The sequence below is a fragment of the Durio zibethinus genome, chromosome 14, assembly GCF_047325235.1.
Source record: "Durio zibethinus cultivar Kanyao isolate XHJ-2024 chromosome 14, ASM4732523v1, whole genome shotgun sequence".
Classification (NCBI taxonomy): domain Eukaryota; kingdom Viridiplantae; phylum Streptophyta; class Magnoliopsida; order Malvales; family Malvaceae; genus Durio; species Durio zibethinus.
Window position 1 is genome coordinate 2,230,618 of NC_143175.1, and position 16,958 is coordinate 2,247,575.

General features: G+C 26.9%; 1 protein-coding gene and 2 pseudogenes across 1 annotated transcript; all 3 read left to right on the forward strand.

Moving 5' to 3' along the window:
* Positions 1-733: 733 nt before the first annotated feature.
* On the forward strand, positions 734-2,446 carry LOC111294204 (germin-like protein subfamily 1 member 13). The gene is made up of 2 exons (XM_022887434.2): positions 734-945; positions 1,047-2,446. The coding sequence occupies exons 1-2, from the start codon at positions 746-748 to the stop codon at positions 1,612-1,614; spliced, it is 768 nt and encodes a 255-aa protein (XP_022743169.2). The 5' UTR covers positions 734-745; the 3' UTR covers positions 1,615-2,446.
* On the forward strand, positions 2,116-4,015 carry LOC149514943 (uncharacterized; annotated as a pseudogene).
* Positions 4,016-15,596: 11,581 nt separating this feature from the next.
* Positions 15,597-16,657, forward strand: LOC111294103 (germin-like protein subfamily 1 member 20; annotated as a pseudogene).
* Positions 16,658-16,958: the final 301 nt, after the last annotated feature.

Here is a 16,958-nt window from a genome sequence, read left to right on the forward strand (position 1 = left end):
ATTGAAAGTTGTCCAAAAAAGTATTTAACATAAGTCTATTTCAATTTGGGATTGCAGAACTCCATCTTCATGAGCAAATGCTCTGGGGTTTATGACTTGATCGAGAAGTCTTTTATGTAGCTCACAATTGTATCAAGGAAAAAGAAGGGCCAATGTCCGTACAGTTTTCAGGTCTACGCAGTGAGCTGATTGGCTCTGAAAATCACAATGTCAAGTATGTTATGAGCTTTACTTTGCTGATTGTACTTATGTATGCTTTGAGCATTATGGCATCCATTTTGGAACATTTCTGATGTTGGCATAACTTGACAAGAATTATTAATAGCTGAATATGATCCAAAGATTGCGTCTGCTATGTTTATGACACCAGGGTTTTGGCTACTTAAACCAACAAAGGCAAGGATGAGAAACTTTGCTGGAGAACATGCCTATTTATTGGAGTCTTTGAACTTGTTTATGCCTTTTCATCTTCAAGAAGTAAATGGAAGAGTTAAATAAATAAAGAAAACATTTGCTATGTAAAGATTGCCAGTTCCATTTCAATTTACTTATGTAAACATGGGAAGATTAAATTCGACGAGGATAGAGGTGCGGAGTAGCTGAAGAATGATTCATTCATATTTTTTTAAAACATAACCACTGCAGACTTGGTAAATTTTTATCTGTTTCTTTCTCTAAAGAATAATTAAATAATGAAAATGAATAGACCTGTTCAGTGAGTGCTATCTATAAATAGCGTGCTCTCATGTCAGATCTCCCACTCCTTTCCAAGCAACAAAACTTAGAACAATTTAATCAAGAAAGCAACCTTGCAACGATGAAAGGTGTTCACTTCCATGTAGCATTTGTCCTGTTGGCTCTGGCTTTCACATTTGCCTCTGCCTTTGATCCCAGCCCTCTTCAGGACTTCTGTGTAGCAATTAATAACACCAACGATGGTGGTATGTTCTTTAATTATCCCTCTGTCTTCTTTGGAATGTATTCATGTCTTTATTTAAACTATTTGAGAAGTGTTATCTCATTTTCTGCATGGAATTGTATCAAAGTGGTAATATTTTTCTTTCCATTTATGCAGTTTTTGTTAATGGCAAGTTTTGCAAGGACCCAAAGCTCGCCACAGCAAATGACTTCTTTTTTCCGGGGCTCAACATTCCAGGAAATACATCGAATCAACTAGGATCAAAAGTCACTCTAGTCACTGTTGAACAAATACTAGGACTTAACACTCTTGGCATATCTCTTGCCCGACTTGACTTTGCACCCTATGGTGGCCTAAACCCCCCTCACACTCATCCTAGAGCCACAGAAATCCTAGTCGTTTTGGAGGGCACACTCTACGTTGGCTTTGTTACATCCAACCCGGATAATCGTCTCATCACCAAAGTCCTATACCCTGGAGATGTTTTCGTTTTCCCGATCGGCCTCATTCACTTCCAGTTCAACGTAGGGAACACCAATGCTGCCGCCATTTCTGGTCTTAGCAGCCAAAACCCAGGGCTTATCATCATTGCAAACGCAGTATTTGGCTCAAACCCTCCCATCAATCCTGATGTTCTTGCCAAGGCCTTCCAGTTGGACAAGACTGTGGTTACCTATCTTCAGTCCCGATTCTAGTGAGATAACAACTAGAGGAAAATTTATACATCTATGTAGCAGCTTGCTCGGAATAATGTTTGACTTGTTTCTCTCATTGAATTTAGTATAATTCATGGGTTGGAATATATAAAATAAAGAAGTTGCTTATGTTCTTTGGCTTATGCAAACCTCTCTGTATTTCATTTTGATTATATAATATGGAGTATTGTAATTTGTTTTTAGTTTTGACCCACCCCTTCTTCATCTAGGGAAATGAATGCATCACATGATTGGTTTTTATTTTTTTTTTCTTCTTCAGCTTATTGGATTGATATGGCATTCCCTCGTTGGTTTGTCAGTTACAACAACTGTCAAACAATCAAGATTCAAGAATCATCCGTACACCCCTCAAAAGTTTCGTATAAACCGTTTACAGTTTTCTCTGCCTTTATCCTTTTCCCTCTTCCCTTGCATTTCAACCAAGAAACTCAATCTCTCTAACAAAGATTGAAAACTGAAGAATCCATAAAGGAAAAACCCATGGGTGAAATGAACCAAGAACCACTTTGACGTTCCAAACCACCAAGAAGATGATGTTCAACTCCAAGAATCCATCAACCTCTCCCTACTCCACCTTGATTGCTTGTAGAGCAACCACCAAAACCGCCATCCATGCACAACCTGTGCCTGAAATGTCACCGTTTCCAACCAAATGAAACGTCCTTCTCCTGAACCAATCTCAGAACCCAAGTCCAAAAAGCCTTCACTTGACAACCTCCAGTACTCCCTCACTGGTTTCTCCAAGCTCCCATTTCCACATATCCACCGGTCTGCTTCTGACCCTTATGCCCCTCCAAAACTAACCTTTCAGAAAATGCAAAGGCCATGGAAATAACCCATTGTCAAAAGGAAATGCTTCTTATTCTGCATTACCTCCAAAGGCTCCTGTTTTAAGCAGGTCAAGATCTGATCCCATTTTATCTCCTTTCAAGTTCTTCTCAAGGTCTTTAGGCTCCAACGACATGATGATGGGATTGATCAACGAAGAGAGCCCCAGTGCCAAGGTTGGTTTTTTCTTCAAAGTTGAAAATTGGTCCATGTATTATATCAATTTTAAAGGTTTAGTCCCATTCCACTGAATTTTGTCTTTCATATTTTTACCACTGGATTAAAAACAATCATTAACGTGTGAATATACGTGGCATGATATGTGAACTTTTTGTCAATTGGCTACATATGGTTTAGTGGAGCTAAAAATTTTGGTTGCCTGAATGAGAGATGCAACAATATCTAAATTAACCTTCACAATCGCATTTTGAATTACATATGAAACAATATATAGAATAGTAAATAAATGAATGATGACCTGATCCTTGTTGAGACTTGAGACTGTTCCCTCCATAATTAAAAACTAACATTATATGCAATTTTCATTCAAAGAGGAAATGTTTGATTTTGTTATGCCAATTAGAATTCTTATGGAACTTTCGAGCCGTCACTATCATGTATTATTTAATCTAATCCTGTAAAAATTTGTGAAGTATTATTTGATTTTTTACTGATTGAAGCTAAAAACATTTTTTTTATAAAAAAAGTTATAGTCAAAAAGGTTAAGATAGAGGAAAGGATTATAAATGCTAAGATTTGAATATCAGATTTAGATGTCACCTCTTAAATTAAGTGATTGTAAGAATCGATTAGACTAAATTTTGAGTTAAAGAATAATTTTTTAAAAACTATAAGTACTTGTGATGATTGCTAATACATCTTAATGTCGGCTGGAATTCAACCTAAGAACACTCTATGTAGCTCTTTTAGTTGTTTTTTTTTTCCCCCAAAGATATAAACACTTGTTTCTCCCTGTAGTTTTATTAAACCTTTCTTTTTGTTATTCAATAGTCATGTTTATCCATTTTTCTAATAGATACAGAATTTTGAGCATACAAAAGCCACGACGATCAGGTGAAGAGCCTATTTGGAAACAGTTTATTCAGAAAATTACTAGAGATTCGTGAAGTTTTCCCACCTAATTGACTTAACTCAAGTGGTAAGAGTAGATTAATTGAGGCTTGGTTCGTGACAGTATACCCTCCTGATTAGTTCCGGACATAAAACAAGAATCAAGAAAATTATTATTGTTTTTATCACAGATAAAAGAGAATTGTTATTGTGCTAAAACAATATTGAGCTGATTCAGTGTTTCTACCTCTATTCCTATACCATGAAATTGGAATATTTTTTAATGGCTAAATGCCTAATTTGAAATTAAAAATTTGGATAATTACTCAATTCAAGATTAAATATTTTAATTTATATTACACTAATGAGTTATGATTGTTCAGCACAACCATCTGGTTGTTTCTAATATACTTCTATCTCATTGCACTAACAGGTTAACCATGACTATGATTCTAATTCGGACCTATGCCATCAAGGTTAAAGATGGCCATAGCTTGTGAAGGGAGATAGATTTATAAAATTAAAATTGTAATATTTGTTGAGTTTTGTTATTCTAGCTTATGATTTTGAAACTAGCTATTTCGTAAATGCATGAATACTCTAAAATTTGAAATTGGTCTTTAATTCTTTTATTTTAATCTAAAAGTTTTAATCATGCTTCGCCCAGTCGAGGGGTGTTGGCTGCTTACTAAAGGGTTGTATTCGTTCTTTTCTTTAACATTTTTATAAGTTCTTATTTTATTATGCTTGCAGCAATTTTGGGGAGTGATGTTTCGAAACTTTCGTTACCATTTCAAGACTTTTAGGATTCTCTTAAATATTTAGACATTCAAACTTTTATAACTAGCTGTTTATGACTTTAACTAAACTAGTTTTAGGCACATATGTGATGTATGTGTAATTCTTATCTCTAAAAAATTGTTTCAATAAATAAATTTTTTTATACTATGATAATAATGATAAATACTTATAATTTAATTTTGATTTTGATGTAATATAAGTAAAATTTGATAATTTTTATAATTTTGATTTTGATAACTTTTGATGAAATTTTGATAACCATTAATAAAATTTTGGTAATTTTTGATAAAATTTTAGTAATGTCTTGATGTAATTTTAGTAATATTTTGGTAACTTATGATATATTTCAGGTAATTAATGATAAAATTTGTGTCATCATATATTTAACAAAAAATTCTTGTAGGAAAGCACAGGTTCAATTCTAGTAATATAAGATAATTTTCTTTTTATACAATAACACTATTGTTTTATTTAAATTTAGAATTTTTGTTCTATAAGGGGTCATTTGGTAACGTTTCCCTTTTTTTGTTTTTTGCTTTTCGTTTTCTATTTTCGTTTTCCTTTTCTTTTTAAATTGAAAACAAAAACATGTTTGGTAGGTTGTTTTTGTTTTCTATTTTTGAAAACTGAAAACAAAATTTTGAAAAGTTTTAGAAATTGTTGAAAATATAAAAATGGTTTTTCAATTTTTTGAAAACAATTTGGCACTGTTATCTCATGGGCACAATTCACAGAAATTACAATTAATCCACTACAATGACACTACAATTATAATATTAATAAAATAATATTTTTTATTACATAAATATTATGTTAATAATTATTTTATTAGTAAATAATATAATATATTAATAAATAATATTATAATATACTAAAAATAATAATTTTATAATTAATATTATAATATATTAATAAATAATATTATTATATTATTAATAACAAACAAAGCCTAAAAGCTTTAACCACTTTCTCTTATATTTTTTGTTTTCACATTTCTAAAATATAAAATTATATCCAAATATGTTTTCAAATTCAATAAATTGAAAATAAAACGAAAATAAAACAAAACAAAATTTTCAAAAACATAAAACACACAACAATACCATATGACCCCTAAATTTTTTTATTGAACAGGTTTATAGTAAGTTTATCCAGTCTCCCAAGATAAAATTTCTAGCTCTATTTTTGTTACTAACCAAAATTCAATTCCTAATAACTTTAAGTTTAAAAATTTTTTTCAATGATAGACAATTAAGTTATAATTAATTTATTATTATGCTATAAGTGATTTACTATTAAACTATCAATGATATACTGCTAAATTATTAATAATTTATTATTAAATTATCATTGATTTACTACTTATCTATGAATGGATTTACTATTAAATAATGGCTGATTTACTACTATATTATTGATAATTTACTATTAAGTTACTAATGATTTGTTATAAAATTATAACTGATTTTTTATTAATTTATCAATGATTTACTACAAAGTTTTTAATTATTAACTAATTTGTTGCTAAATTATCACTTATTTACAACTAAATTATTAGTGATTTATGACTAAGTTATCAACAATTTACATCTAAATTATTTATGATTTAGTATTATGTTATTATGTATTTACTACATGTTATCATTGAGTTACTACTTAATTTTTAATTATTTACTACAAAATCTTCACGAATTTATTAAAAAATTAAATATGATTCATTATCAAGTTATCATTCATCTATATTAAATTATTCATGATTTACTATTAAGTTATCATTAATTAACTATTAAGTTATTAATGAATAACTACTATTAAGTTATATTAATTTACTTTTAAGTTTCTAATGATTAACTATTAAATTATCGTTTATTTACTATTAAGTTATTTATGATTTATTACTAAATTCATTAATTAATTACTATTAAATTGAAACTTATTAACTATTAAGTTATCACTAATTTACTATTAAATTATTATAGATTTATTATTAAGTTATTAATTATTAACTACTAAGTTATCACTTTTTTTTATAAATCTATTATTAATTTACTAATATGTTGTTATATATTTACAATTATGAAACATGAAATTTAAAAGTTCACTAATAATATAAGAAATAATCTTCTTTTTATATAATAACATTATTGTTTTATTCAAGTTTATAATTTTTTCACTAATTTTTTATTGAATATATTCATGGTAGATTTATTCTAATCCTTAGAATGAAAGTTTTGACTTCATTTCTACTAGTACCCATGGTTCAATCCCTTACAACTTCAAATATAATAAAAATTATTAATGATTGATAATTAAGTTATCAATTATTTACTATTAAGCTATTAATGATGTACTACTAATTTATAAATGATTTGTCATTAACTTATGAATGATTTACCAATCATTGTTGGTGATTTATCATTAAGTTATTGATGATTTATTATAAAATTACAACTAATTTATTACTAATTTATCGATAAATTTATAAAAAATTTACTAAAAAATATCAATAATTAACCAATTTGCTACTAAATTATCAATAATTTACAATTAAATTATTAGTAATTTACTATTATGTTATTAATGATCTACTACTAAGTTATCAATTTGCTATTAAATTATCATTGTTTACTATTATATTTTTATATATTTATTATTATCTTATTATTGATTAACTACTTAATTTTTAATTATTTATCACAAAATTATAACTAATTTACCGCTAAATTATCTATAATTCACTATAAAGTTATTAATGTTTTATATTAAATTATGCATAATTTACTATTAAGTTATCAATGATTAACTATTATATTATTGATGATTTACTACTAAGTTATACTAATTTACTTTTGAGTTTTCAATAAATAACTACTAAATTATCAATTATTTACTACTAATTTATAATTCATTTACCATTAAGTTGTTTATTATTTACTACTATAAATTAATCACTATTAAACTGAAACTAATTTACTATTAAATTATTATTCATTTACTATTAAGTTATCATTAATTTATTGTTAAGTTATCAATAATTAACTACTAAGTTATCACTTATTTTTGTTAAGTTATCTTTGATTTAATATTATGTTGTTATGCATTTATAATTATATTATAATTAATTTACTTTTAAAGTACTATGTATTTATTATTGTATTATTCTAGATTTACTATAAAGTTATCAACTATTGACTATTAAATTATTACTAATTTACTACTAAGTTATCGATAATTACTACTAAGTTATTGATAATTACTACTAAGTTATACTTATTCTATTTAAGTTTTCAATTATTAATTATTAAGTTATTAATTATCCACTACTATATTATCAATGATTTATGTATATCAAAAAAAAAAATAATCACAATATATGCTAGATGATGTAATTAGTAAGGTAAAGAAAGAAAGAAAAAAAAGTTCATGTGTAAATTAATTGAAAAGTATGAGTAAATACTTTTAATTTATTACCAATAGTTTAAAACATAAAAAGAAGTTAAAATAATAACTTTTTATACTAACACAAATATTAAAACTAAATTAAATAAATATATACAATATACATTAAGTCAACATTTTTAAGATATTCTTCAAAATTTTTAGTTCATGATAAAATAGTAAAAGATTAAAAATTTTGAAATGTTCTATCACTAATAGAAGTAATAAATCTTGGCTTATGTTTATATTTTTAAGTATATAATTTTGGATAACAATTTTGTTATATATGTGATAAAAGTAATAAGAACAAATTTACTAAATAAAATTTATTAAAATTGAACAAACTACAATTTTAAAAATATTAAATTCACAATAATTACATTTGCATTCTCTACAAAAATTTTCCTCTACCAAACAAAAGAATGGTATATTTTTAATTATTGCTTTATTGTTATTACCATAATTCACAGTGATAGTTTTTATATTTTAATACCAATCAACTTCTCCACTTAGAAAGTGTAAAAAATATTGTAAAAGGTTATAACAACTCAAATAATGTTTAACTTTATACTATCTTCTTAAATGAGTATAAACTATGATATCTCTTTCAAATAAAATATTTAAATTATTTCTCTCAACCCATACAACAACAACTTGATCAATAAATGAATAATTATAAAGTCAATGATCTAAATTAATATTTTTGCAATACGAATTTCAAAATTCTTAAAAGAAAATTTATCTTTTAATCCCTATAAGACTCACATAAGGATTTTCTTCAAAATTTTTATTATTGTCTCCACCATTTTTACACTTAAATTTTTATAATGTTATGTTCTCGTTCTATTTTAAAATTTATTATTTATGTCATAAATATAGTTAAAATAACATGAATTAATCAACTAAAACTTAAAATAATTCAAAACTCAAATTCAATATAAATAAAATTTTTACTCATTTAAATTTTAATTTAATTAAACAAAATATAATACACATAATATAAAAATGAACTAACTCAACTTGATTTCAATTGATTTTAAAAGTCAACAACTTAATAGTTATTTAAAACTCGAAATGATTGAACATAACCAAAATCCAAATCAAAATAGAAACCCAATCAAAATTTAATATTTTTTATTCATCTTCATAACAATTTAAAAGTTCCTCATTTAAGCTTTTTTTTCTTCATCTTCAATGTCTTATTTTTACTATTTTTATGATTGAATTAGTTAATTTAATTTTTAAAAATATTTTTAAAATAAAATTGCAATTATAAGTAATTGAATATATATTTTTATTTTGATTTAAGAGGATTTGAATCCAATTTTTTAAATAAAGAGAAAAATGAACCAATTATTGAGTTAAATTTGCTCAGTTGTATAAGTAAATAATTGTGTATTTCATGAATAGAAGCAGATGATAAAACTTTATTCAACCTAATTGATCATTGATTATCAATTTAAAATCCAACTTGAAATTATGAAAAGTCAAATTTTAAAATGATTGAAATAATAAACACACAATTAAATAAAGATTTATCAAATAATTTTTGCTAAAAAATGCCTTTAAATCACTTTTAACTTTGGTTAAATTATAATTTATAATAATATTTTTATATTAAATGTAATAGTGATAATTAATTTGATAAATTTCAATTCTTTTGAACAAATATTATCTAATATAGTAACTTAAAAATTTTTGATATAATTGTGAATATTCTTAGACTGACATAAAGGAGAGAATGAAGGAGTATAGAATGTTTTCCTAGATAAAAGAGTTTCATATTAATCCTAAAGAAATTTGAAGCCAATAAATTTGTATATTTTTTATTGAATATCATATAGATTTAACCTTTTTTGTCATATAGAAAAGATAGAGTCATGCACAACCAATTAATCTTTCATCTCATTTTTCTGCTTAGGATAATCTTTTATTGATGTTTCCATCAATTGAATGTAATTATACATTTTATTAATTGAAAACTTATTTTTTTCTTTATTTAAAAAATTTTATTATACGTAAATTTTTATTATATAAAAATATTAAAATACATAACATAAAAAAATAAAATAAAATAAAATCCTAACCTTGGTACTTGTCAAGTTTTATTAAGAAAATTTCAATCTAAAAATAACAAACATGTTATGTAATACCAAAACTGTCATAACATATAGATCCGTAAATCTATAATTAGACTTAACAAACGAATGGAGTCACCACCAATCTTTTTTAACTAGGTGTGATTGGTCACCTAAGGAATCTATCATTTTAAGGAACTCCTAAGCTTGACTAAGGGTCCCTAAAAGAATAGGTTTTGGTCTACTAACCAGAACATGGTTTGGGAGTCAGTTACATATGGAGAAGGTTATAGCACCCCCACATGCCCATCCGAATGATGGTACCATATTATTTCGAATTTATCCTAAAGTATTGAGTCTAATGGTTTCAAATTTTAAGTTGAAATATTTATGAGATTCTTCCATCATTCTGATAGAATTCTTAAAAAAATATTTCCTCACTTCAAGAGTATTCAAGAATTCAATTTGATTTCTTGAAAAGGCTCCATCGTCGGAAAAGATTTATTTATTATTTTTTAGTCAAAAATATATATAATTATTCCATCATTTGGGTCAAATTAGAAATATTTTCTCTTTTTGAATTTCTAAAATTTTCCACCATTTGGGCCTGTTTAGAAATTCTTTTTATTTTGCTTTGGAAATAAAATAATATGACAATTACTTTTATTGAAAAATTTCATATAAACTATTCCACCATTTGGGCCAAATTTAGAGAAAATTTTTCACCCAGAGATTTCTTAGAAATTTACCATTTGAAATTTTTAAGAATTTCATCCTCGGATAATTATCAAATATTTCCAATCAAAATTTTATTTGGAAAAGAATACAATTATTCATATTGAAATTTCACCTAAATTATTCCTCCACTTGGGCCAAATTTGGAGGAAATTTCTCACCTAGAGAATTCTTAAAAAATTTACCATTTGAAATTTTTAAAAATTTCATCCTTGGATAATTTATATTTAATTCCAAAATTTTATATTTTATATTTTTTTAATTCTTTTGGATTGAAAATAAATATTAATTATTGTTATTGAAACCTTGTCTAAATTATTCCACCATTTAGGTCAAATTTAGACAAAATTTCTCACCTAGGAATTTTATAAAAATTTACCATTTGAAATTTTTATAAATTCCATCATTGGATAATTAATATTTATTCCCAAAATTTTATTTTTTTATTTTTACTTTTTTATTTTATTTAATATCAAATAATGAAAATCATAAAATAAAGTGAATAAATAAACAATTATGCATAAAACAAAAAAATGAATAAACAATCAATTAAAGAAAAAAAACAAGTATCAAACAATTAAAAAAAAACTAAATAAAAGTAAGAAAAAGTACCCAAAATTGACATAAGCCTTTGAAATTCTACCAAATCAATGTGCTAGCCTATCACATGACACTAAGGCATCAAAGCACACTAAGGCACCTGCTCCACACTCACGTGGTTCCCCTCTACTATTGCCTTTCACTATTTTTTGGTTCCTGCTAGCTTCTTTCGTTCTTGCTACTCAATCTTCTTTTCAATTCTTCTTTTTTTTTTTGGTGCCAGCAGCTTCACGTTCCTTCGCATGCCGTCAATTTTTTATTTCTCTCCCTAATTTTTTTTTGTATGTTTATGTGATATGTGTAGGCATGTATTTATAGGGTTTTAAATATGAGAACTCCAATCGAAAAAGGAATCCTAATTTCTTTTGAATTCTAAACTTAAACCCAACTCTAACTTTACAAACCAGTTCCAACAATTTCACACAAACTCAACCATCTATTTTTTTCATTTTTTATTTTTTTCATTATTTTTTATTCACAAAAATCACAAGTAGACCCCGGACAAATTAGGTGTCTACAAATATAATTTATAATGATTTCATTTTTAGTATTAACAATATAAATTTTCATGAATGAATGTAACTTTTGTATAAACGCATTCAGAAGATAGTTCCGATGAATTTTGTCACACCTTAAAAGAATTCACCAAAAACAATTCATTTACTTCACTTGAAAATTTTTTACTTAAAATAATTTATCTTAAGTCATTCAACTATCTATATGACAAAAAAAGAAGAAGCAATTTAATATAATTGCTCAAGATTAAATAATCTTGAGATATAAATTAAACATATATAAACATTTTAAGATCAAAGTTGAGAGAAAATTAAATCAATTATTATTTCAATCAAGGTGAACAATTTTTATAGTAATTTAACGGGATCCAATCTTGAGTTAGTGGTAGCTCCACCATCTCCTAAATTATATAATTTTATAAGTAGAAAGTCTGATTAAAGTGCTCATGAATCATATAATGCTAATTGTCAATGAAACGGTGGAATTGATTTGCATTTGATTTTATATTAGTTTTTATTCATAAGAATAACAATTATAAAATTCTAAAAAAGAAAATATAAAAGAGAAATTAATTATAAATGTCATATTAAAGTGTAAAAATAATATATTAAAAAATTATTTCAAGGGACTAAAAAGATTTAATTATATTATCAATGATTAAATGATCAACTCATAGAGCATATAGGTGATAAAATCATTATAACACATATATAGTTAATATATTAAAACAAAAAATTGAAAGGCAAAAAATTGAAAAAATACGTTAAAATGGCTTAATTATGATTATTTTTAATGAATTTATTTATCAACATAAATTGCATATACAATTGTTTTTGTAACAAATATAAAAACAAAGTTTATATAATTGTTTTATTCTTATGTACATTATGCTTTTATATCGTTCTATTTGTATTTTCATTTTATGTGAAAATTTATTCTACTTATAAAAAAAAGTTTAATAATAAAAATAAAATCATTTAAGTTAAAATTTATAAAAAAATTACTAATGGTATTTTAATCAATCACTTTTAATATTTTTTGAATTAAAATTTTTTAAAGGTTTAGTCAATCATTTTTAACGCTTTTTAATTTAATTATTAAAAAAAAGTCTAATAATAAAAATTTTATTTAAATTAAAATTATTAAAAAATTTACTAAAGATATTTAAGTCAATTACTTTTAACACTTTTAAAATTAAAATTTTAAAATTTTAAGTAGTTTAATTTGTCATAAACTCTATTTTTAATTCTAATTTATTTAAATTAAACTTAAATAAATAATAAAACTTATATATTTAAGGATAAATTTGTTAATTTAAAATTTTATGGAGATATTTATGTCAATGATTATTAACATTTTCCAATTTCACACTTTTATATATAAATATATGATATTTTAAGATTTACAAAATTCTAAATATTTTATTTTCGTTTCCAAAAATTCTAAATGCTATGAATTTTTCATTTTCAGACACACTTGTCTCATTTAGATTTTTATAAATCTTAAGATAAATCTTGTCTTGCACATTTGTAGGATAACATTTTGCAGATAAGTGATGAGTTTTTTTCATGTAATAGGATACATTAAAATCTTAATTCTCAAAATAGTGTACTTTTAATTTTTTTTCGTAAATAAGGTATTTTAAATTATCTAACTCCATGTCATCGTCTAGATGGTCTAATTGCCAACATGGCAATTAGTAGCATTTTATGGTTTTTTTTTTTTTTTTAATTTCTTCTCTTGCTCCTATGACACTTTTCTTCTCTTCCATGCGAACAGAACTATAGAAAAAAATTAACCAATACTAGTGTGATTATGCTAGGCTTAAATTTACCCAATTTGCAACACCAATTAAGTTAACTCAAATTTACCCAATTTGCAACACCAATTAAGTTAACTTCATCAAACCTCACTTTTGTCTTTTTCTTTTTCTCCATATACAACTTATTCATTTCCTTTGGCTTGCCACACTAAACAATTGCAATTCTTATTGTTCATGATAGATGAGACCTCTCAGCAAAAGATAAGAAAAATTATAAAACTCCTTTAAAATCTCTTATTTTTAGCAATTAGACAATCATTATACTTCAAGTTTCAATCACATCTTTTTTGTGGAATTCTATGAAACACCAAACCTTCCATATACATTTCAAGTTTTCAGCTCATATATCTTTTGATATCCAACAAAGCCATCATTACTTTTAAGAAAAAAAATACCAACAACTTATGAAATATCAATGAATTATGACATAATTCATGTAAACAATGGAGCAAAAGAATTACATCCATTGTGGAATCACTTTCTTTTTTTTTTTTTGGATAAATGAAAATTCTTTTATTTCAAAAATTCAAAGAAACAGAGCAAACCTCTGCTAGAAGAAATAACAAAAAAAAAAAAAAGAGTACTATCAACAATTATTGACTTATTGTCCGGTTATTACAGAGAGTATTTTTTGAATACTTAATTACTATATTAGAAAAAAATCGAACAAAAGTGAACCCATCGCAGCAACTTATTAAAACACTTCTTCTGGAGTTTGTTTGTATGCTTACTTGAATTCCTCTGCCTCCAAATATAATAAATACACGCTCTTCATGCAAGTTTGAGTAGAATAGAAGTCTATTCGGCAAGTATTTCAAGGAAAAAATTCAAATGATAATCTAGAACTTTTGAATGTAGGTGAAAATTTGTTGGGAATGAGAGAAGGATTTTAAATTATTTTATATTGTAACAAAAAGATTAAACAATAATGGTCAATAGAAGTGGTGAGGGAAAGGAAAAGTCAAAAAACGAAAAATGAAAAAAAAAAATAGAGCCAACTTCCACGTAAACAACCTTAAACGTGTAGACTATGACGTGTAGTTGACAGGGCTTTAGTACTCTGTCTAAGGAAAAAAGATTAAAAGTGCCTCCTTTGGTAATAAAGATTTTAATATACACTGATATAGCAAAAAAACTCGGTATGCGACGTCCGTCGTGCATTGGTTGGGGGCATGACAACAGGCTTTTCCAAGACTGTCCAAATTTGAATTCACTTGGTAAAGTCATAAAATCCAGTCATTTAGAGAAATTTTGTCTTATGCAAAATCCATACAAATATTTCAATTCTAGATTGTCTAACAACTCTGTCAGCCAACAAGGAGGTTACAAGGGAAGGTTCAACTGGTTAGTAAATCTCCTTACAAGGGAAGGTTCAAATGGGTTCCTAAGGTTTGCCCAGTACATCCCTCCCCCGAGCCGGTACACGCAAGGCTTTCATATTTGACCCGATCATTGTACTTGCTCAGGCATGTAATAATAAGTATCAAACATATACACTGATACACATAACTGTACGGGCTCTATCATCTTTCTGATTCTTGCCGTCCAAGTTTAATGACAGTATAGCCATAGGTGCTTGAAAATTGTTTGTGATTTTCATTCTAATCAGGGCTAAAATTAATTCTTAGTTAAAATGTTAAAGGCACTGCCCTTTATCTTCACTCTCACTTCAGTGATTAATGTTGAAAGTTAAAACCTGATCTCTTTTCTTCTTCATTCTTTTTTCCGTTTATTATTCTTATTATTCACTATTTTAATTGTAAAAATGATTTCCGGGAATTACTGCTGCAGGCCGGCTAATGAACCTCTCTAGGAAATCAATTCATTAATTCAGAAAAATAGCAAGCAAGACATGAGAAGTAGTCATGCAAGAAAAGCCTTGGAAAGATTCAAGAATTGTGGTTTTGCATCGCTTGATAAGTTTCATTAGTTGACACAGTTCAATCCGAGGTGCATCCACACTCAAACACATTTCTTTTGATTTTCGTTTTAGAGTCAATATAGTTAAATAAACAAAGAAAACATTTGCTATGTAAAGATTGACCGGTTCCACTGCAATTTACTCATGCAAAACGAGGATAGAGGTGCAGAGTAGCTGAAGAATGATTCATTCATATTTTTTTAAAACATAATCTCTGCAGACTTGGTAAATCTTTCATTTGTCTTTCTTAATTTTTCTTAAAAGAATAATTAAATAATGAAAATGATAGACCTGTTCAGTGAGTGCTATCTATAAATAGCGTGCTTTCACGCCAGATCTCTCACTCCCCGCCGAGCAACAAAACTTAGAACAATTTAATCAAGAAAGCTGCCTTGCAAAGATGAAAGGTGTTCACTTCCATGTAGCATTTGTCCTGTTGGCTCTGGCTTTCACATTTGCCTCTGCCTTTGATCCCAGCCCTCTCCAGGACTTCTGTGTAGCAATTAATAACACCAACGATGGTGGTATGTTCTTTAATTCTCTCTCTGTCTTCTTTGGAATGTATTCATATCAACACCTAAAGTTTTTGAGAAGTGTTATCTGATTTTTTGCATGGTATTGTATCAAAGTGGTAATATTTTTCTTTCCATATATGCAGTTTTTGTTAATGGCAAGTTTTGCAAGGACCCAAAGCTCGCCAACGCAAATGACTTCTTTTTCCCGGGGCTCAACATTCCAGGAAATACATCGAATCAACTAGGATCAAAAGTCACTCTAGTCACTGTTGAACAAATACTAGGACTTAACACTCTAGGCATATCTCTTGCTCGACTTGACTTTGCACCCTATGGTGGCCTAAACCCCCCTCACACTCATCCTAGAGGCACAGAAATCCTAGTCGTTTTGGAGGGCACACTCTACGTTGGCTTTGTTACATCCAACCCGGATAATCGTCTCATCACCAAAGTCCTATACCCAGGAGATGTTTTCGTTTTCCCAATCGGCCTCATTCACTTCCAGTTCAACATAGGGAACACTAATGCTGTTGCCATTTCTGGTCTTAGCAGCCAAAACCCAGGGCTTATCGTCATTGCCAATGCAGTCTTTGGCTCAAACCCTCCCATCAATCCTGATGTTCTTGCCAAGGCCTTCCAGTTGGACAAGACTGTGGTTACCTATCTTCAGTCCCGATTCAAGTGAGATAACAACTAAAGGAAAATTTATACACCTATGAAATTTACGTAGCAGCTTGTTTGGAATAATGTTTGACTTGTTTCTCTCATTGAATTTAGTATAATTCTTGTGTTGGAATATATAAAATAAAGAGGTTGCTTATGTTCTTAGGCTTATGCAAACCTCTCTGTATTTCATTTTGATTATATAATATGGAGTATTGCAATTTGTTTTTAGTTTGGACCCATCTTCATCTAGGGAAATGAATGCATCACATGATTGGTTTTTATTTTTCTTTTTTCCTTTTTCAGCTTATTGGATTGACATGGCATTCCCTCAT

Excerpts from the sequence above, each read along its gene's own strand:
- LOC111294204 (XM_022887434.2), top strand. The coding sequence starts at position 746 with ATGTCAGATCTCCCACTCCTTTCCAAGCAACAAAACTTAGAACAATTT. Across the intron at positions 946-1,046 it reads AACACCAACGATGGTGGTAT|TGGTAATATTTTTCTTTCCA; the intron begins GTTCTTTAATTA and ends ATTGTATCAAAG.